General features: G+C 35.4%; 1 protein-coding gene across 7 annotated transcripts in view; it reads right to left on the bottom strand.

Annotated features, from left to right (window-relative positions):
• The window catches only part of LOC122515038 (zeta-sarcoglycan-like), a 186,302-nt gene that overhangs the window by 23,429 nt on the left and 139,268 nt on the right, over positions 1-23,605 (bottom strand). Inside the window, exon 1 of one of the 7 annotated variants that reach the window (XM_043632177.1) lies at positions 7,186-7,418. The exons of the other annotated variants lie outside the window; for them this stretch is intronic. Within the exon in view, the coding sequence (XP_043488112.1) occupies positions 7,186-7,187 (2 nt within the window). The 5' untranslated portion in view covers positions 7,188-7,418. Of the gene's footprint in view, positions 1-7,185; positions 7,419-23,605 lie in introns of those variants that run through there. 7 annotated transcript variants of the gene reach the window in all.

Raw genomic sequence — 23,605 nt, 5'->3', positions numbered from 1 at the left:
TATTCTCGCCAAGTTCAATTACGAAAGTATTACCGAAAGATCAGGAATTGATCCATTGTAAAGGTATGGAATTTTATCTGAAATAATCAATTTGGGTTTGTTCAAAACTAAACTATATCGATTTTCCCTAAATCATTCTAACAATCCAAATTCCTCACCAACTCCTGTCATCGGTCCATTAATATTTATGCTAAGTTACGTTATGTTGATATTGTTAAAATGATCAAGTATTAATCCCTGATTAAATAGATGATGCAGAATTTTAGCCGAAATTGTCAATTAGATGTCCCACTTCTGTTTGATTGTATTTAATATTTGAAATTATTTTCTTTATCCGATAAAACGGATCGCATCCATTGAAATAAGCTAACGGAAAGCGTTTAAACAATTCTGTCCGCGATACTCTTAAAATATCAACAATTAACCCCCTAAAGAGAACGAAGATTATTGGACAAAAATTGACAGTTAAAGTGTCCTACTCTTGTTTTTAAAATAATTTAATATTACACGTATTTTTATTATTGACAAAAAAGAGAAATTCACATCTCCGAATCCGTAATAAAAATCATATTTAAATTAAATTCAATAAAATGAAAAAGACAAGGATATTCGCGAGTTTACTTCTGAGCATCGAACGAATTTAATAGAACAAAAATACAAGTACTTGATTGAAACGAGTATCTGTGGTGTCTCATTTTTTTTCCAAAGTAATTTCATATCACACGTAGATTATTTTTATCAACAGGAAGGATATAACAACTAAGAATTCAAAAGATACTAAATCAAGAAAAAAATAAATCCTTCAACTTTCGAAAATACCCGATACTCAACCTATAACTTTCATTTGTTGGATCGAATTAAAATACGAGATTACAATCGAATTTTGCAACCATACAATTCAATATTTATTTCTTTACGAGACACTAAGCGAATTTGCAAACGTAAACCGACATTAGAAGAAACTATGTGTGGAAGGAAAAGAACTTGGTGAGACGACGAAGACGACAACGATGAGGTGGTTTACTCTCTTTGCGGTTTTAAATAGAAAGAGGAAATACTGTGAAAGAAAGAGATAAAGATATAAAGAGTGTAAAGGGTACTGTTGACTTTTCGCTTTGGCGTCGTTGACATTTCCCAATGGGCAGGCAAAGAAGAATTACAACAAGGAAAGGTGATGCTGCCGTCTTCGATCTCTTAGTCCTCGAGCTTTATAACTTTAGTTTTATATATATATATATATATATATTTAAATGTATACCGAGTAAGACATTTAAAACAGGTCGCCTGAATAAATCGATTGCAATTGGTAAAATAGAAACAAGAAAAACATATTTAAATTCGATGCTAGATACATGCAAGATATTTAATAGAAAACACCGTATACATTTTTATTTGTATTTTTATGTAAAATAAAACATATTTCGTTTTTAAATTTGCACTACTTCTATATTTCTTATTTTCTTTTTTTTTTCCAAACGTCTACTTCTATTTTACGAACGAGAGTTAGGAAAGAAAACGACAAGGTTACGTTATATCATACATATATATATATATATATATATTACATAGAAACGTTTATACGTGCATGCAGATATATAACATTTTACGTTATCCGAATATATCTCCTAATGGATACTGCATGCCCATTGGATATGTAGATCCGTGTACACATTTCCTCTCGATTGAGGTAACGCGCTCACGTAGTAGTTCACGGACACGCATATGGACACGAAACTACGTGCTGGTAATATGTAAACTTTAACGTAGACCTTCGTATATTGACAGAGTAATGTAGGTGGGATCATGAAGGGCATTGGTTCCTATATGCAACTCCTATCGCACCACTATAGCGACGTTGTAAACCGTTAATGCATTCACGATCATACAGAGAATGAGAGAATTCTATCGAATCAATTTTTACTTTCTATATTTCCCCTAATAGTCTTTTCCCTATAAATGGAAATTTCGTCAAGCGAACAAATTAAATGTCGATTATTTTCCTTTAGAGAAATTCAACTGAAATTTAAGCTAACGACGACAGGTCGAATTTAACACACAGCGAGAAACATTTTCCGCTTTTCAAACAGTTGCCTTAGACGATTTGCCTAAGTCGAACGAATTAAGCTCGATCATCTTGCAATCAACGTTACTCGCTAAAACTTCAAGTTTACATTCAAAAGTCTCAATCCAACTTTATAATTACGTTTGATTAACTTTAATAATTCTTATTCTTTTTAAGTAAATAAATATATATATATGTATGAAATAAATAAACGAGTAGTATATATATATATATTAACAATATTTCTTCATTTAATTCGATAATTACGCGTTTCTATATTCAATTCAAATAATTTGTATCTTCTATGCAAATTACGTGTACGCGTATAAACGCATAATAATATTTCTCGATCGATTTAACCTGAAAGAAAAAAAAGAAAAAAAGAACACATACATTTTATAGTACAATTTTATTATTATATTTTGTTGTTCTTTTTCTTTTCCTTTTGTTCGAATAAACGTGTCGTAGAATTGTTCTCTCGTACGCGGTTATCCTTCTCTCGCGGTTTTACTTTCGACAAAGGCTAAGTTTTATTTTCGCTCGAGGTTTTTTATTACGCCAATGTACGCAACGTAAGCGAGTATTACGACTTGCCGGGTAATAAAGTAATACTCTTCTTCTTTCGGTTCCTCTTTCGCACGAGCGGAAAAATGTGAAAGAAACAAGGAATAAGAGTGGGATTGAAATAGAGAATAGAAACTTCTCGTTCTTGTATATAAACGGTGAACAGGATGGTGGTTGATGTTATCCGTAGAATTCCAACGACCCTTTCTTCGCCTTCCCATACCTTTCTGCTTGTCTATCTGTCTGTCTGTCTGTCTGTTCTGTCCTGTCCTGTCCTGTCTGTTCTTCTCTACTTAAACAAAAACGATTCTACGAGGCGTACGAGCTGAGAACGAAGATAGCTCAGCTTCCTTCCTTCCTTGCTTGCTTGCTTGCTTGCTCCTGTTCCTGTTCCTGTTCCTGCTTCTACTTTAGCTGCTTCTGTTGCTGCTGCTGCTGCTGTTGCTGCTTAATACCACACCGGTTACGTCAGCCAATTTTCTAAAACTAATTGAAAATCCTAAACTGCTTCCTCTCTTCCTATTCTAGAACGAAAAGAGAGTATTAAACAAAGAAAGAAAGAAGACGTGATAAAAACGAGAATGGTATTCTTGTTTTGTTTTTTTATTCTTCTTTTTTTTTTTTCATTTTCTTTTTCTTAGAATAAGATAGACCATTTTCACGCAATTAAATCTAACGTCAGGTATTTAAGATAATGATTATTATAAACGTAGATCGATTATTTAAATGAAATAAAAAAGAATTTTTCATCGTTAAAAATATATGTAGAGTTTTTTAAACTAAGGAACAAGATCTACGTTACTTCATTTAATAATTTTCTCGTTATGCGATGTATGTAAATTATTAAAATAAATTGCAAATGTTTGTCAAGTATAATAAATGAAATAACCATGGTTGCATTTCAGAGATGCATTTTTGAATGCCAATGTAAATTTTATAGAATAAAATCATTGGATATGTTCACTTTAATATATATACATACATGGTTTCGATTTAACCATAAATTGTAACGTAGTGAACAAAGAAGTTAGAAAAAGGATGAAAGATAAAAAGGATGCGTACTTGGATTCGATACACATGGGATTTTCCATGAACTAACGTCACCTGTACTGTAATATTTCTTTCCTTCCTTCTTTCTTTCTTTCTTTCTTTCTTTCTTCCTTTTCCTTTCTTACTTTATTTTATTCTCTTATTCCGCTTGGAAGTTGGTTATTTTCTCTGCGAATGAAAATGATGCTCAACCATCGATCACGAAGAAGAAAGCTGGATATTTGCTTTCAACGTAGAAGAATTCTTCTTTAAATTTCAAATTAGATGAGAAACCACTTGTTCCTCGTAGATACATGCAATTCTACCATGTCTCATATTCGATTTTCGACTAAAAAAATGACACTTTTGCATTAACCTACTATTAGGCATTTAAATACTCATCGAATAAATGTATTTCTCAATAAATATCGAAATTGTAATAGTCAAGTTACTTTTAATAAAAGAAATCAATTCAAATTTTCTTCTAAATCTATCGTACCGATTGCCATAAGTTTTTTTTTAACAAACAAACAAACGAATAAACAAAAAAATGGAATTGTAATTTATTTAGAAGGAATGAAAAAATCATGTAACCATTATTGTACGTTCGTTTGACGTACGTCGTTAAAGAAACGTGGATATGATAGCAAAGTATATAAACCTGATAATACAGAAGCGGCATTTAATATTTCCTTTAGGAACGAACGCGATTCCATTAGCAAAGTTTCTAGAGCATCGCTACCGTGATGCCCAAGAGGGACCTAGCCGTTCGTTAACGGCTGCTGTTTTATTCATTCGATTAGTTTCGCCAGAGGGTGAAGGCTCAAGCCCTCTGTATAGAGAGAGAGAATCCCAGTGGCCAGAAAGGGGAGACTGAACGAGCATAAAAGAGACAAGGAACCGAACGTAACGAAGGGATGAGGTATCGACTGTACCTGCAAAAGGGAGGAAAAGGGAGGAAACGACTTTCGATTTCGCTCGAGGCTTCAAATTAATATCGTATCGAATTAATATAAACGCGATTTTCTTTTAGGGAAAGAGAACTAATCGAAACGCACCGAGTTAACACGTTTCGAATAAAATATTCGAATCGATTCGTCTTCCTTATTTTAAATAAAAAAAAAGAAAGAAAAAAAAATAGTTTCAATCCAGCTATTCGAATTTAACAGTCGTACGTAACGCGAGCTTTAAATCGACGATTAGTCCACTGGCAGATCATTTTCCAGAAATATCCGATAATTTTTTCGAGAATCGAGGTCGATGTTGAATTATCGACATGATCGTTCAAACGACTATATTTTTCTTTTTCTTCTTCTTCTTTTTCTTCTTCTTCGTTTTCTTTTCTTGGACCAACTTTTCCAAGAGTTATCGCACGTCATGAGATTCGATTTGGCAATGCGAGACTTTTTGGAGTCGAAAGGTGACTTGATTCGTCTACGGACGTTTCGCGAGTTTGAATTTCCGGAGTTTAGATAGAGAGATCGTTGCTCTTCTCGAAAATGAACGTCGAATTCTTTACGGAAACTTTTAGAGAAAGTGGGCGTGAAAGCTGTGAGACTGGGATATATAAAATATTGTTAACGCGGAATACGCGAGCAAATTTAATTCTCTGTGTTTGAATCTTCTTATTGTTAACGTTCGTCGGATCGAAGGTGAACGAGACTTGTTAAAAACGAACGAACGAACGAAGAAAAAGAAAAAGAAAAAGAAAAGGAAAAAAGAAAGAGATAGAAATAGAAAAATAGGGGATGGGGTTAGTCAGCTTGCGACAACTCTCCTTGAGATAAATCTTTCCGTCGATAGTGTGTTCACCACCTCTCGGATTAGAGTCTACATTTGCACATATTCGTTCCCCCAACCCACTATCACCATGTTCCCTTTTCTATTCTTACCAATGCTTTCGTACATCGTCCCAACCACCAGCACCACCACCACCACCACCACCACCACAACAACAAGGAACGAATGACTTGGATAGGGGGACACGTAACTTCACCCACACGTAACTTCGATCCCGAAAATACCATCTCATAAATTCGCCAGGTCTCGTTATAAATTCAACCCTCGTCGGACGCGACCACTGGCACCGACTTCTCGAAGCTCCCCAAACGTCCAGCTTGCGTTGCCTAGGATTTACACCGACCCGCATCCGACCGAAACCTCGACGACGTTCGACTTCCAAGCTTCAGATCGAACAAAAGAGAGAGGGAGACTAAGAAAATAAAAAATACAAAGTGAAAGAAGAAAAGAAAACTATACTAAAAGTACGAAGATTTACTTAACTCGCAACATCTAAACGTTTAATCAAATTTTCTTCGCTCTTGCATTATATAATAATTTAGAAAAGTTTTTAATCATTCCTTTTATTTATGATTAATTATAGACTAACAAAAAAGAAAAAAAAAAATCAAAAAAACAATACAACGAGTATAAATTATCGAACACTTGGAAATCGAGAGATATCGCAAATCCGATCGAGCATTTTCGAGATAAAAATTACACGCGTATGTAATACATATAATAAAAATATTATCTAAAAACATATATGTTATAATACGAAAGAAGAGAAGCTTTCTTGCGTGTAGGCCCGATTGTTCCAGTTTCTAGTTGAAACTTAATGCGATTAATAGAAGTTTAGTCTAGCGTGGACAAATACGAGACGAGGGATGCGTTGTCTTGTCCATTAAAATGCCATCATTTTGGTCGACTCGTACAAGTGGGCTACTCGGGCCGAGCCGTTGCCATAGTCGTTGTCGAGTTGAGAGGACCAACCGCATCGACTCGTACAGAGTTTGAGAGGAACGAAGATAGAACATAGAATTACATTACCTACTAGCTTGAAACATATCCCTCTCCTCTCCTCTCTCTCTCTCTTTCTCTTTCTCTTTCTCTTTCTCTCGCAAATAGTATGTCAACGAGAATACTACCATCCTAGAGATGCATATATAGAGAAACATAGTGAAAGAAAGAGAGAGAGAGAGAGAGAGAGAAAGTAAGAGGGATGACAATCCGTTTAGTCTAACTTCCTTGGACGCGAGCATAAGCTCGCACGAAATTATTCAAGCGTTGTCCGAAAACTCTGCGTTGTCTCTTCTCGAACAACTTTAGAGACTAAGTTATGTTACCAAAGAACTCAAAGATAAGCAAAAACTAACGTTTTCTCTAGTTAATTATCTATCCTATCTATAAGAAGCCGGTATGATTGGTCTAAGAGTAATTTAATATTCAAAGTAGATAAGATTTTTTTATCGTTTTAATAACACGTTTTCGATAAAAATCGTGTATTTATAACGTTACATTTAAATGCATTTGAAATAGCAGAATTTTTATAATATATTTTTTCATTTTTAATATCACACAAAAGTATAATATTTCTTTATACGAAATTGAATAATATAAATTAATTGTAAATGTATCAAGAATAAAAAAGTGACAGCTAGGTTTCCGTAATTTATATTCGTTTATAAATAATTACGAGAAAAATTATGCAAAGATTTAAAATATAATAAATAAATGAGAAACACACTTACATTATATTTTGCTGTATCCTTTACAAATTGTATAATCCTGAGTAGCCAATGATGAGTCGTCATGGTCCATCGTTAAAAAAACAGATTGAACTATTGTATGGTACGAAGCACACATATCCACGTATCCACATATGCACGTATATGTCACTCACAACGCTACACGCACTTGCATTAATATGCGTATCACTTGGGATAAGAAAAAAACACACACACACGCGCGTATCGCGAAATAAACGTTACGTTTAATTATTACCTATGTTACGTGTCTCGTAGTTCGAACAAGACTAACAATAAATACGAAAAATAACTGCGCAGTGTACTCGAAGTAAACCGAACTCGCACGAAGGTCAAGGTGTTTATAAGCACGACGACGATATTGTTAATAGAATAAAGACGGTTATACTAGAACGACAGAAGAGTGAGAGGTGGTATACATAAACAAAACATTAGGCGAGCAAGAAATAGTTTTTTCGACAAGTTTAACTTTCATCTATCTCTTCCCTCTTAGTCGTCATTCTATTCTGTTTCGGTATAGACGTATTCGGAGCTATTCATTTTTCATCTCATTTACATAGATCATTTTAATTAATTAGATATTTTATTACAGCTAATCTTAATATTTTTTATCGCCGAGCACCGTCGTTTAGATCGTTTATTCCTTCGATTATCGAAATATTATAGAATAAGATATTAAAACATATTTCGTCGTACGAAAAACATCGATATTCTTTCCTAAGCGTATTTTTAATTAAGATAGAATATATACGAAGTATAATTAAATAATGTTTAAATAATATTATATTTTTTTTTTAAACATTATTTACTTATATAATACATCGAATATTTTATTAGATGAAAATGTTCAATAGAAAATTATCACTGGCCGGGAACGTTAAAATATTTTACAAATTTTCGTTCATACAATCTAAATATTATTAGACTATAGTATTGTATTAAATATATTTTACATAATTTTATTAATTAATCGAAAAAACATTTATATTTTAGTTAAAAAGCACGAGATATAAATTCGACGTACCGTTTTCTTCGAAATCAACCGTTTAGACTGGCTTGTTATCAATAATGAAACTCGATCGAATTTCTTGTATTGATTTTTCTTACGCATACTTACATGTATGCGTAAAATAAATTTGATACTTTTCTATTATCGTTTTTACATTTATCGTCGTTCAAAGAAGACTGACAATAAATATGAAACGTAATGCAGTATACTGGACGAACGAGACGCCGAACAACTTTGTTTTTTATTATATTCATATTATATATCATATATTCACTCGCATAAATTTTAACAAAAAAAAAAAAAAGAAAACCAACAACATAACCGCAATTAAAATCGAAACGTAATCATTAACACAATGAATTCGCAAATATAAACGAAAAAATAAGATTAAGTTTTATATAAGTTTGTTTTTTCTTTCGAATATTAAAATCTAACGGTGAGTGCTATTATACAAAAAAATATAAAGTGTTAATCAGAGTGAAAACTCATTGGAGGGATACACGTTTCCTGGACGCTGGATATTTTCTATCAACGATTGGAATAATTCACACGATCATTTAACAGTGAGTATAATAAGAAAATAATCCAAAATTAGAGTAAGATTAATAATAAAATTAATAAAAAAGGATAGACAGAGATGGAGTTGAATGAGAAATGGCAGTAAAGTGGCGAGCCGGAAATCGAAACGTATGTTGGATTCGAAGGGACTGAGAAAGACGAATGAGAGTGAGAGAGAGAATGAGAGAGGGTGAGTGTGTATGTGTGTGTGAGAGAGAGGAACGAAGCAAAGCGACATTCGAGACGAAACTCAAACATTGGTGTAGCCTTTAATTCCCTCTCTCTCTCTTTCTCTTTCTCTTTCTGTCCCTTTCCCTTTCTCTCTTTTCCCTTCTCACCGCCACCCCTTCACCCCCCAATGTATACACACACTTACGTACACATTTGTGCGAGCGTACAGCCGCAAAGTCAACCTAGGTACGGTGCCCTCTCTGCGTAGAGCTACGAGCTTATATTATCTAGTTACTCGCACGGCTTACAAGTCAAACAAACGAACAGATAGTGTGGTTTCGAGTTTACGATCTTTGATCTACCATTCACCCTTCCTCTCTTTTATATCTAACATTTTTTTTTTCTTTTCTTTTTATTCTTTTTCTACAGGTATATATGTACTTACTTTTCTTTTTCTTTCGGTACGTCTCTATTTTCTCGATATTATGTGTGTCGCGTGTTTGATTATTTAAATATAATAAATCTATCGATATAGTTCGTATATATATTTTATTAATTATTTATTTTATTAATAAAAAATATTATAATTAACGTTAAACCTATCGATACTTAATGTATAATAATTGTTGTTACAGTGAGTGTTTTAATAAAAAACATATATCTTAAATATGAAATGAAATTTTACGTCAATTAGATAACGAAGAAAATATTTTCTTTTTATATTTAACATTTCTTTACAAATTACAGGAAGCATTTGATAGGTTTATCGTTAATACCGAGTAAAAATAATTACCGATAATAATTAAAAAAATAAAAAAAAAGAAGAAAAAATGTAATACATAGAAAGAAAAAGAATAACGTTAAATTTCAAATGATCAACTTAAAATAAATAATACAAAACGATAAAATCTCGTATTGTTCGCGCGACGCGTTAGAGATAATTAAATAACGTTGAATAGTTCTCATTAAAGGGTAGACAAAAGTATGGGAAGAGTTATGCGAGAAAGGAATAATGGTAGAGAAAGAGAGAGAGAGAGAGAAAGAGATAGAGATAGAGAGAGATAGACATACTAAGGATAACGAAATTTCGTGCAAACATTCATGACTGGCGTTCGTCGAATTACGATCGAGTGAAACGCCCTTGGTCGCAAAATGCTATGGTGTTTAAAGGGTAGAGAGATGGACAGGAGAGGAATATAGCAAGGTTTAAGTGGTGAAGGCGTGCCGTGGAAGGAACCCGAACTGGTACATCGAGATTCGCGTCTGGAATCTCAAGATTTGCACTAGGTAGTACGTGTCACCGAGAACTCTAGTCGTCTTCTCTCCTCTCCACTCCTCTCCACTCCTCTTCTCTTCTCTTCTTGTCTAGAGAAAGACAGAGACATGAACGGAGAGAGAAGTATATCGTTCCTCCTTGCATTCTATCTACTCCTAGACTTCCTCTCGGCTTTTAGGTCGAGTAAGCTCTCGCGGAACTTCCGTAATGCGTTAATCCGGCAGGCACGTATCTACCTTGTAGGAGATAAGGTCGTACCGCTAGGATCGTAACGACCGCGATTCTCTCTCTCTCTCTCTCTCTCTCCCTTTCTATTCCACTATTTGTCTCTCTTTCCGTAGAAAATTCTCTCCTTTTCTTGCTCTCTCTCTCTCTCTCTCTCTAAAACTCTCTACCTTTTTCTTACTTAACCTATCCCTTTTTTATTCACAATGTCATTCTCCCTCTTTCTCTTTCTCTCTTTCTCTCTCTCTCTCTCTCTCTTTCTCTCTAGCTCTATACTTCTTTATTTTTATTTCTTTATCTCTCTCCCAGTCAGCCACTCAGTCTATTTCTTTCTATCCTCCCTTCTCTCTCCCAAACTTTCTCTCTCTCTCTCTCTCTCTCTTCGTTTTTTCGTCTCTTCTCACTTTCTCTAATTCTATTTCTCTCTGACATTCTCTCTTTCCCTATTCTTCCCGACCTTTTTTGTTCAGGTGTTTCCTTATTCGTTTTTGTTCTCTTACTCGACGATGGAGAAGAACTTGGACCATACCGTTGTCACAGTTTCCCTCCAGATAGATTTTCTATCTACTCTTCTCTTTCTATCTCTTTCTCCTTTCCTCTTTCTATAGTATAATCGAGTTTATGCGATAATCGAGATTTCAGATTATATCTCGAAGTTTAAAAGCAAGTAGAGCTTATCTTCTAAAGATTTATCTGGAATCTCTGGAAAACTGTTGGAGATCGATTAGAAAATTACGTTGAACGGACTCTTTGAACTTACAATTTGCTTTTCTGAGAAAATTCATTTAACTTTCTGACACCCATCTCTCTAAGATTACTTTTTCGAGATAAAATATAATATAATATATAAATTTATACGAAATAGGATAAAAATAAATGTTAGTTGACACGCGTATTATGCATATGATTAGTTTGATACGAATTTTCATCTTACACTCCTGTTTCCGTAATATACCTTTTCGCACCCATCCAATTGGTTTGACCCTCTATAAATATGGAAATGAACTTAATACTTTAAGATACTATCTACTCCGATAACGAAGTAATTAATATTTATACAAATGCGAAGAAGACAAATATCCGTGATTTGTTGAGCACGATATCGGAGATCTCTTAAACTTCGTACAATTTGTAAAACCTAAATTAAATATTCTTATGATAAGATAAACAACTATAGAAATAGAAATGGAAGAGGATGGTGAGAGTGTATCACGACAGGGATACACACCCCTTCACCCAATGAATCTAATTGTAAGTACTTGACATTTCATTATAACAAGTTCAAGCCAAGTATTCGGTAGAAGCACGGTTTAAACGCATTAAACCTTCTCTCCTGTCGCGAATATCGTAAGTTAGAAATTAGCTTTTCTCCTGGAACATATTTGAGAGTATCTGTGCATGGTTTGTAAGGGGGTAGATGTGTCGGATATGTATGTGTTGCGTGCTTCAGACTTGAGATACATGTATAAGATGAATAGATAGATAAACAGAAAGGAATAGAATGAGAGGAAAAGCAGAAAACAAAACAGTAGATGGAAGGAAGATGACATACGGTAAAATCGACACGGCAGGTTAACTCGGCTGAAGGTATGAGAGGAACAGTTTGGTTCCGAGGGAAATTCGACCTAAACTTTGTTTGTCACCGACGCCATTCTGTTGTCTCTTTACTTTATCTCTCCCACCACTCCCAGAACCACCACCACCACCACCACCACTACCACCACCCTCATCTTCCCTTTCTACCCTTCCTCTTCCTCACCCTTTCTCATAGTCTTGTAGGAAACGGTGCGGCATAGCAGGAGGTTTTCCCACTTCCTCCTTTAGACAACACACTGCAAGCAACCCTTTTGCATCTAACCTCCCAAACCTGAGCGCACACGGTGATTCCATTATCGTCGAGCCGACGACGAAGACGACGAAGAAGACAACGACGATGACGACGACGACGTCTCGTGGTACCAACCCAACCCCCATGGAATATTCCATGGGGTTAGACTTTCCTTCTCACGACCGATATCACGCTACACTCCTTGCCTCTGTTCATTGCCTTTGTTCTATACTTCTACTACTACTACTACTACTACCACCACTACTACCATCATTCCTATAACTCCAAGAAACTCTCTATCTCTCTTACTCTCTTTCTGATATTTTTCCCTCAAGCATACGATTTCTGATTATCTTCCAACTTTTTCATTAAATTACGAGAGGGAGACTCTTTTTAAAAAATTCTAACTAAATAACTAGATATACGAATACTTTCAACTGCAACTATCTAAACTCGATGCTATTACTATTATTATTCCTTCCTTCCATTTTACTTTTTGTCTTCTTTTAAGATTGAGAACGAAGATGAGATATAAGAAGAAGAAGAAAAAAAAAGAAGAAGAAACATCCTAAGCAGACAAAATGTAGAAACTTTGAAGTTATGTCTGTCTCTCTGTGAAAGTAAAGTATTTTTCTGAGATTGCATGAATTTTATCCCTTTTTTCGGGTCGAGTACTACTATCTTATATAACATGAAAAAGAAAGGTTAAGGGTGGGAAAAAAGGGGTAAGGAAGAAGGGTTGATGTGGATGGTAAAGATGGGAGGATCTACATAGGAACTTTCAATTTGCACCATCGTCCACTTTCCTAGTTTTCTAAGCGCCATGCGGCATCTTCCTTTTCATCCCCTTCTTTACATCCCTTCAACCCCTCTTTATCCTCCTCTTCCAGGTCTTCCTCAGAAACAACGAACTTATATTTCCTTCTTTGAAACTTTCCTAAGCACTTTACTATCCAGTTCGGAGGATGCGGAAGTACCTCTGCTACTATGAAAAGGATAAAAAGGGATGAGAAAAGGGTTGGTAAGGGTAACATAGATAAGTGATTAGGCGTTAAGGGAATATAACGTTCTGTTGGCTCTGTTAAAGAAGAATTTCAAATCATTTCATTTGTTAACGACGCCAGATATATATATGTATTTCATATAAAGTATTATAACATAGTTTAGAAATATATATAATTAGTTAAAATTGAATTTTTAAATTGTATAATTAATTTATAAATTTCTTTCCAACAATATCAATTTGTTAACGTAAAAATAAATGTTCTATTAAATCATCATTTGAATGATCACCAATTCTCAAACGTTGAACACGTTGTATCGGTCGTGCGAATATCGCGATAACTTTCTTCCTGTTCAATTTAATATCTAAAGAAACATTAGAAGCGAAAATGTATTAATAGACGAACAGAGAGAGAGAGGGGGGGAAAGAAAAAGAAATAAAAAGAAATCTTTAGAATTCAAAAATAGTTGGGATAAGTAAAAGAAGAAAGAGTGGTAGGAATTTAGACGGTGAAAGCAAGAAAGCAAGCAACCAACCAAGCAACCAAGCAAGCAACCGAGCAAGCAAGAGAGAAAGAAAAAAATGGAAAGGAAAGAAAAGTAAAAAAAGGAAATAATAAAAGGGGGAAAAAAAAGGATCGCGGAAAAGGAAGAGGAAGAGGACGGGATCAGAAGGGGTTGAGTAAGGTGAAGGTGGAAAGAATGGTGCAGGGACGGTAGAGTTCCTATTTAGCGAAGATCTCGGGCAAATCGCCTGGAGGGTAGGAGACAGTTTCCGGTTTAGCAATTCGTTAGAAACTCCACGAAGCCGGTCGAACCTCTTTCGTTTCCTCGGTCTTGCGGCGCACAATGAACATTTTCACAATGGTCATACATTGGTCATCCCAGATGGTCGGGTGGAGAGACGTTCACCCCTGTCTCCGGTCGAGTCTTTCTCTACCAACCCCCACAACCCTCTTCCTCTTCCACCCCTACCTGCTCGTCGTCCTCCACCTGGTTCCTTTCCTCTCTCTCTCTCTCTCTCTCTCTCTCTCTCTTCCACCTCCCCACGGGAATAGGAGGTATAACGGAAAGACCTGGAATGGAAGGAAAACTGGATAGAAGGAAAGTTGCTTTCACCTTTTCCTACTTTTACGTCTACGTCCACGTATCGACTGCGACGATGGAAACATTTTGTCGCGGAGAAGGTGGTGGAGAAGAGGAAAGAACGGGCTAGGTGGGTTGGAAGGGGTAGTTTAGATGGGGGGTTGGGTTGGGTTCACTTGAGTTCGTGGTCGTGGGAGTTTGAGGTAGTAGCGAAGAGGCAGAGGAACCAACTTTATTTCGCAATAAATGCAATATAACTTCCGTTTTGTACGAGAGAGAGAGAGAGAGAGAGAGAAGGGGGGGACAGGGGTTGAGGGGGTGTATACTGCTTCTTCGCGATCCAACGAAAATATCTTGTGGTAAATGAAATGGACAAATTCCAGTTACGGATCTTTCAGGGTATTGGTATGTTCACGTATACACCAAGCGTATAAAATCTTTTAGCCTTTTTTCCGAACGATGAAATGGAACGAGCTTTGGGATAAGAAGAAGAAGAAGAAGAAGAATAAGAAGAAGGGGGAAAACGTGTTGTTGTCCGAAATGAACAAAAGAACGTTCGCGAGATTCTTCGGTTCTATGTCGTTCACTTTAAAAATTCGTTTGGCTATTACTTTCTCTATTATTGTAGGATTGGTAACATCAATCAACGATTGGCCAATACGAGCGAACGAAAACTGAATGGAATGATGATACTAATCAATAGCTATTGAAGTTTTCTAGAATGGTTATATCGTTTGAAATGATTGCTTAAAATTACGCTAATTGGAGTTATTTATTTTATGTATGGCATTCGTGGAACTTTTTCGCGTGATATTTTTAATGTAAAATGAAAAAAAAAAAGAAAAATAATTATGATAGAAATATTTCTGGCAAAGTATCGATCGAATTTGGGAATCTTGGACGTTTAGGGTTGGCATGTAAAATTAAGAGAAAATATTTGAAAAATACATCGGTCGTAACTCGTAAAACGTGTGTAGGTACATGGGAGGAACGTCGGCATGCATCAAACGCCTTGATATCATTTATCCGTCCAGCGTGTTTTTAACGGTTTGTATACAGTGCACCCCTCACGCGCAAATATATCGATCGTCATTATCGCGTTTCTATGTGTGGTACGGGAAAGTATACCGGACGTGAACCTATTACTGTGGAAATGATTTAAGCTTAGAGATAAATTTCCTTCCTCCGACAAATATTTCCTCGAGTACTCTACTACCACTCGTACATTTTATTCCAGTCGAAGTAAGTATAAAAGTATTATACTTATAATATGTGTATGCGCGTGTGTGTGTGTGTGCGTGTGTTGTATAATTCATCGATCCATTAACAAAATTCAGAATTGACCATAAAATGACCTTGACGTTTCCATTAAAGAAGAAATTCGATTAGGAATTTTTTTATTCCGCCATCGTAAGAACTTTAGAAAAGTGAACATTTATAATATCATTTTCTCGACTAGAAAAAAATTGATTCGTTTGGCATTAATAACGACTCGCCCCGTATATACTATTTATCGGCAAATAAATTGTTTTCTATTTTATTTCTAACATCCTCTATTCTCGTAATTGTCGTATTAATCGAGAAAGAATTTTCTTTTCCTTTATCGACGTTTATAAAAGCAACCACCATCTTCTACCTTACCACCATCCCCTTATACATTCTGTTTTCGATAGTTTCATCTTATTTTCTTTTTTATCGAAGGAATACGATAGATGTAAACGATAGATAAGCAAAGAACAACAAAGAAGGATGGATGATAACAAAAGAAAAGATAGAAAGGAGCCACGAAACTGGCTGGTTAAGGAGTTGAAGGAAGGGGTGGGGGAAGGATGGGGGGAGGGTGGCATTTTCAAGCTCTTTGAGGTGCCGACAGACAAAGGATAGTCCGTTTATTTCCTATTAACGTACCCTTCTACTATTCGCCTAAGAGTCTAAGGTATTTATTTAATAAAATTTTACGGACGATAGTGGTCGAACATATGGTTTAGAGGTAAAACACGAACAACTATGGTTGTATACGTATATTTATACAGTAAAATGCATTGCCTGCGGTATAGTCAAAAGAAATTCTGCTAGCTTTACTTCACCTACCATATTTTCCATCCCTTACCTCTCTTTCTTTTCCTCTCTTTTACTATGGTTTCCTGTTTACTTTTTCCTCTAGGTTCCCTCCCACAATTTACCGTTTCTTCCATGCTTTATACGATATATTACGGTAACCATCTCAACAAATAAGAATCAGCTAAATTGTACCACCCGTGTCTTTAAAAATCTTCCATGAAATCAATTTATTTAATTTCATTATTTCAATTTATTGATATTAGAAATTTAATTAAAGATTTACCCGGTATTATTATTTAATTATTAAATATATGTTGTTTTTTTAATAGGATTATTAAATGAATTCTTATCGCAATTTACGAATAATTCAGTAATTTTGTTAATTTATATACGGTTTTTTATTTACATACGTAATATTTAAATACATAAATCTAATTGACATAATTTAAGTAGAACATGGTTGATTGTAATTTGTCGTAGAGGTGTAACAATACTAAAGGGATAAGTAAATAAACGTTAAATCATTTGAGAAGATTATCAAATGAAACGCGTATTAACAGCAATCCAGAAGGATTTCATTTACTCTAATTATTACGAATCTAATTTGATTTTGGCTAATGCCAACAAATCGTATAACCATATGCTACTAACGACCACTTTCGAAGATTATTATATTGTCAGATGGCGATAACGAACTTTTCCTTGATACACACCGTACTCATTTAGTCTAGTTCATCCAGTTGCTCTTCCAAAGTGGCAAACCGCTGCCACAGGAATTCCTCTGGGCACATTGCCAGATCTACGTTATAGCGTATAAACAGTTAACTTGCCCTGCTTTCAAAAATCATAGTTCGTTAAGTGAAATTAGAGAGACCATTTTTTTTTTTACCCTCTTCCTTCTTTTCATTCCTCCTCGTTCTGCTCGTTAGTTCAATTTCTTTTATTTTGCTTTCTTTTCCTCTTTATATACAGAGCGAGTCAATAAAAACTTCTGATTCTTATTAGTTGCGTGTGTATAAAAAAAAAAGTAAAACAGTTAGAAGAGTATGTTTCACGAGTTAATGAAGCAATTTAAAAGTCATTTAAATTTGTTCTTTCATCTCGGTATTAACAATGTTGCATTCAAATGAAAAATTCAAAATCATTTTGATATATATATATGTTCAAATAAAATAATAAAATATAAATATTGTAATACTTTAATTAGATTGTTTTTTTTTTAATTTCGTATGAAAGAAATGAAAGAAATATACCAAAGGAGACTCGTAAGAAGTATTTTGCCAATTGGTTGTATAATTTCAAGTAGAGAAGGAAACGGTATTATCGAATAACTTTTTACGACATTAGCGAGTATGCTGTCACAATCGTTTAAAAGGTTTACGAATTTATATATAGACAGTTACTACCTAATTACTAGTTCGTGCCGTGTCGGAGAGAAAATAAAACGTTGTTCTCGTTAATCGAAAGGTCAACTCGGCGCGTGTCGTTTTAAGTAGGGTGGAAAAAAAGTAAAGGGGAAAAAAAGCACAGAAAGTGTTCTTTTAACGCAGAGATTATGCGAGCAGTTCGATGACTTATATTACACGATACAAGCTTTACTTTCCGTCTAAGTAAGTTTTTACTCTGCTGCTTTTTTCTTTTTTTCCTCTTTTACTTCTTTTTCTGTCATATTTCTTTTCCCTTAATCACGTCAGATATCGTAACAAGTATTTTATCCGTTATTCTTATTCCTTGCGATTTAAATTTTAGGTTGCCCATTGAAAATGCGTTTTTTCTGTTTCTCATTATCAGATAACGATTGTTCGTGTTTTTGATAGTTGATTTAATAAGCGGGATTTTTCATGATTTTTATCTTTAATCGATCGAGTCGAATATAATGGATTTAAATGTTGATGTTAATGAGCTTTGATTTTTGGCCAAATAAAAATTCCATTAAGAAAGAGACAAATTAGTATTCGTGACTTTTAGTTATAATCATTTAAATGAGTAAACCGATTAAAATTAATTAACCAAAAAATTCACAAATATCTGATAGAGCAAATGTTCCTTTCTTTTTTTTGTTTCAAATTGAACGAGCATAAGGTTAACCCGTTAAAAGGTTTTCCCACCAAACTGTACTCGATTAATTGTAAATATTATAATCAGGTCGTGCGCATCGAAAACAATCCACATTGCAATTTGAACTATTTAAAAAATAATATCAGATCTTTAGGAAACAATTTGTTAAGAGTAAACGAATCAAAATTCAGGATTTTTTGTATTATATAATTTAAACATAGGAAGTATAATGAATTTTATTGATTGCAAAATTTAGGATGGATAAAAGTAACCCATTAAATTAGGCTATTAAAATTCGATATCTTTGGAAAATACCGATAATGGAGAAAGCTCTCAAACTGTAGTTTTTTTCGAAGAAAAGTTAGCGCGGAAGGAAAAAAAATTGAGCGAAAAAGTAAGGAAGGAAGGAAGGAAGAAAGGAAGGAAAAGTAAGAAAAGAAGGGACGAAGAAAAAGGGTCGTTGCTCCGTTTTCGTTAGGTCATACCGTACACCTGGCGTGCACGGTTGATGTATCAGCATACTGCTGCTAACTTTATCCTCCTTTTCTAAGATCCAAGAAGATAAAGATGTGCACAAGACCGATCAACATCTCGGTTGCCATCGTGACATCTAGTAGAGTCATTTACCACCTTTTTTTAAACCCTAACTTCTGTCTCTTTCTTTTTAACCATGCAATGGGGGAATAAAATAATAACAGAGAGGAATAGTACGTGCATTTGGATGGAATTCAGACACGAATGAAGAACAAAACAATTTTAGAAGTCTTGGGAATAAGAAACATGTAGAGAAAAAATTCGTTTTCTTACTTTCCATATACTCCTACTTTCATTTAAGGATCATTCGAAGGATACTCGTACACTGGCATACATTTTATATAATTATTTTTTATTTCAAATTTAGATCTCTTAAAAAAGTTGGTATATACCTATCAGGAAATTAGTATCCCCGGTAGGTTCTCTATTAAATCTCTCAGGTAGTGTATTGTACGTTGAAGAAACCGCTAAGTCCTACCAACAGAGGGTTACGTGATCTCGTAAAAATGTTAATGGTGATGTCGTACGTGTACCCGAATGTGTAGAACCCTCTGAATTCGTACGCGCGGATGTGAGTAAAGCAAAACGAACACGTACGAAACTGGAATACTCTTTTCTCTTCTATCATCCAACAGGGTTTCCACTTCCGACTGTTTTCTTTTCTCATTCATTTTTTTTTATTTTTCTTTTTTATACACACACACACACACACAGAGAGATAAATTCAAACATAGGATACACATATTTTTGTCGTTGTTTCTTTTCTTTCCTCGTTAGAAGAGAATTTATTTTATTTATTTTTCTTTATCATTTCGTTCGATGCCATTGCTGCTGCTGCAACTTTCCATCACGCAAAACTGATTCCATTTTTCTTCTATCTCTTTTTTTTCTTTTTTTTTTTTTGTTTCTTTATTTTTTCCCGACGAACCCTTAACTCTTAAACGCCATTTGTCTCGAGTTTATGGCCACCACGTAAGACAACTGGTATCAACACCGTTGTTGATGATGTCCATTTAGACGCACAACGTTGGCCCCACTCTCTTACCTTGATATTCTTCGTCTGTACTTTCCCCCCCACCCCTCTTGCATTTTCATCCCTATTCTTGGGTAAAACTGAAAAAGCTTTTCTCCAAGATTTCTATGAGAAGTAGTACCACTTTTGCTCTCTGAATTTATTTATTATATATTATTTATATCTCTGACGCGTGGAGAGCTTTTAATGTGAGCTAAACAAAAATATAATACTGACTCGTAATTCTTAATTAAAGTAGAGCACCGAAATACATGGGAAAGATAAAAAATAAAAAAAAGTCGTAATAAAATAAATAAATTGATACGAAATGTTACATTTTGTAAAAACAATTGCGAAGGGGTTGAATCAAATTCAACGAAATATAAAGAACCACTTGGAGAGATGCATTTTCGTTAAGCGTTAAACATAGAAATTCGCGATAAGAGACACGTAGGATTTTCCAGACACCCACGCATGCACGTGCACATGCATACACATATACATATATACATTTACACGAAGGGACCGATTCGATTAACGCGACCACTGCACAGGATTCGTTTAGAAAATGAGACGACTATCTCGGTAACGTGGTTAATTGTTTAATTCACAGGTATCGCGAGGATGTCGTTGTCGTTGTCGTCGTAGTTGTCGTCGCTGTAGTCGTTGCTGTAGTCGGAACAAACAAACTGTGGCACCTCGGGTGTCGCACTAAAAGCAAACGTCCAGGTCGTTGCATTTGATTTTGTATTTTGAAATTTCTCTCCTATTTCCAAATAACTAAAAAATTAATCTCCTTCTGTGTTGAGTTTACAGTGTGTATATGTATGTGTGTGTGTGTGTGCACGTGTAAAAGAGAAAAAGATAGAAAAAGGGAAGAAAAAGAAGATAGGAATAAGAAGAAGCCAAGAATATGAGAGAAGAAGCGAGTTTAAAACGTACTTCAGCTGTGGCATCAACAAAGTTTCGCGTTGTCAGTGTTTTACCAGTTGGTTGATAGGATGACGAAGGTGGGTGCGGGGGGGGGGGAGGGGGGCAAGCAAAGAGGGAGGATTGGTCGGGGTTCGTCTCTCGCGAGAGAACGAGAAGGACGAGTATCTAGAATAATGTTGTTACACGCTTCCTCGAGCTAAAGTGCAATTTTCGGAAGATCACATACTGAAACAAACAAAACTAGGAGCCATGCTGACGTTAGTGGAAGCGTATAAAGAGGAACTATCAAGATAAAAACACTATAGCAAAGTTCTTTTTTCGTAGTTGTTTTCTTCAATGGAAAACCGCAATAGTCATTTCGGAAGATGTTTATATGTTTCCTTAGTTGCAAAGGGGATTCCCAGTTTCATTCCCTCGTGTTTCTTCTCTTCCTTCGTATAAGATAATGTAAATTTTAAAAGTAAACTTTTAAATGAGCGCAAGAGAGAGAGAGAAAGAGAGAGAAAGAGAGATGGAATGACTAAATCGGTGGGTGGGTATTTTTGCTGGCAAGTAATTCGTGTATCTCTTGGAGCGACGAGTCCGAACGGTTCTCAAGAGAATTCTCGGGAACGAGAAGTGTAGGTGTGTGCCGAGACTCCGTAGGGATGACAGACGGACAGACAGACAGACAGACAGAAAGAGAGAGAGGGAGAGAGAAGATTTGGAGGGAGGAAAAGCACCGCTGGACATTGAGAGGCGTCGTGATGCCGATGGGTTTACCAACGCGCGGTGTGTGTGCTTCGCTAAGGGTAGTTGCTAGAAATCGTGGGAGAGAGAGGGAGATACCAAGCGGAGTAGAGAGAAAGAGGGGGATGAAGAGAGGATTGGGGTTGGAACGTGGTGGTGATGCCAGGGCATCCAGGGTTATCTTTCGCATGCAAACGCGGCCCTGCGCCTGGCTGCATTCCCATAGAAATCGCACGTTATGCAAGTCGTATACACGTGTTGTACGCCTAGTTGCAGGTGGGTATATGTCGAGGGTTGCGATATATCCGACACTGACTCTCTCTCTCTCTCTCTCTTGTGTATGTGTGTGTGTGTGTGATTCACTTCTCTACTCTACTCTACTCTACTCTTCTCTTCTCTTCTCTTCTCTTCTCTTCTCTAGTCTTGAACAAGGTACCTAACGTTGAGAGATGATAATAAAGACCCATGGGAGCCTTTTCGTCTCATGCCACATGACCGCCGTATGCATATCTCTGTTGAATTCGTCCTTTTGTGTTCTATCCTTCCACGAGATGGCCGAGAAATAAGGGATCCTTTTGCCAAACGATTTGACATCGGCATCATATATATGCGAGATAAAATGTCTCAACCCCCAACGTCAAGCAATAATAGAGATTTCAGATTGAAATCGTGAATTTGATATATTCTTCTTTTTTTTTTTTTCTTTTTTCTAGATGATCACGTTTAGACATATTTCAGATTTCTATTGATAAATTTTGATTAAATACTAATACTTTTTTTTTTTGATAAGGATTGATATATAATAGATAAATGTAAAATTAGATAATAATATTTATTAGGATTCGTGTTTAAGATACAAATACAATTGTTGTTTAAAATTACTGACTATGCAGTTCTGGAATCATTGTTATAATAATGCTTGTTTAACAATATCAAATGATATTCTACAATTTAGTTTTATTTGCGAATTAGACAAAGTTATAATTTGTTTCTGTAACCAATTTAACGCAATCCTGTATACATCTTCGTTAAAATTGTATTTATTAGCAAAGAAAATCAAAGAAAATAATGAAATCCAATTAATAAAGACACCGAATCTCCCTAACTATCCCTTAACTTATCCTAGACGAAATTTCGTATAGAACTAAAGGTATTTCTCAAATTTTCATTAGAGTTAGAAGTATAATACTGAACCCTTGTGCGTATAACAAGTAGAATATTTTGTACGCGTGAATGTATCCTTTTCATTCTTGATATCTCTCGTATGCGACAAGTAGAAACCTTCATCGGTTTCTCTTGCGTATTTCCAAGATTGTGGCAGCCGAGGCGGCATAAGGTGAAAGGGTATTTGAAAAGTACAACTTGAGATGGGATCCCATGCCAGATCCTATTTCCAGGAATATAAACGATCATGTCTGAATGGAAGCGAGGAATAAATCTAAAGGAGCCTGTTCATCTTGGCAATGATCCTGCGCATCTTATACCTTATACTAGCAACCCCCCCTCTCTCTCTCTCTCTCTCTTTCTCTCTCTCGTCTTCCTTAGTCCAAGAGAGAAAGTAAGGCGTCCTTAGTAGACGTCTGCAACTTTACGCGCTGGATTTTGCCTCAACGCAATCTCTTATCCTCTCTATCTTGAATATAACCGTCTATCCGTGAGAATAACCGTAGGAGTAGGAAATTTGTGTGTGTACGCAAGTGAGAGAGAGAGAGAAGATCGAAAGACGCACGAATGATCGTTAAAATATCGGCAAGCTGGCGAATCGCATATATCCATTCGATCAATTCAAAGGTATCTTCCATCTTTTTCCAATTCAAACGTCCTCGGTACATGGCAATGCTGCTTTTATCCTCAAAGGATAAAACGTTTTTCCCGTGATTCTCGATACGTTACTCGGGACAGAAACCAACGAGATATTGAATA

Source organism: Polistes fuscatus, unplaced genomic scaffold, assembly GCF_010416935.1.
Source record: "Polistes fuscatus isolate 324 unplaced genomic scaffold, CU_Pfus_HIC Scaffold17, whole genome shotgun sequence".
Classification (NCBI taxonomy): Eukaryota; Metazoa; Arthropoda; class Insecta; order Hymenoptera; family Vespidae; genus Polistes; species Polistes fuscatus.
Note: the sequence above shows the minus strand (reverse complement) of the source record. Positions and strands in the feature narration are given on the sequence as shown.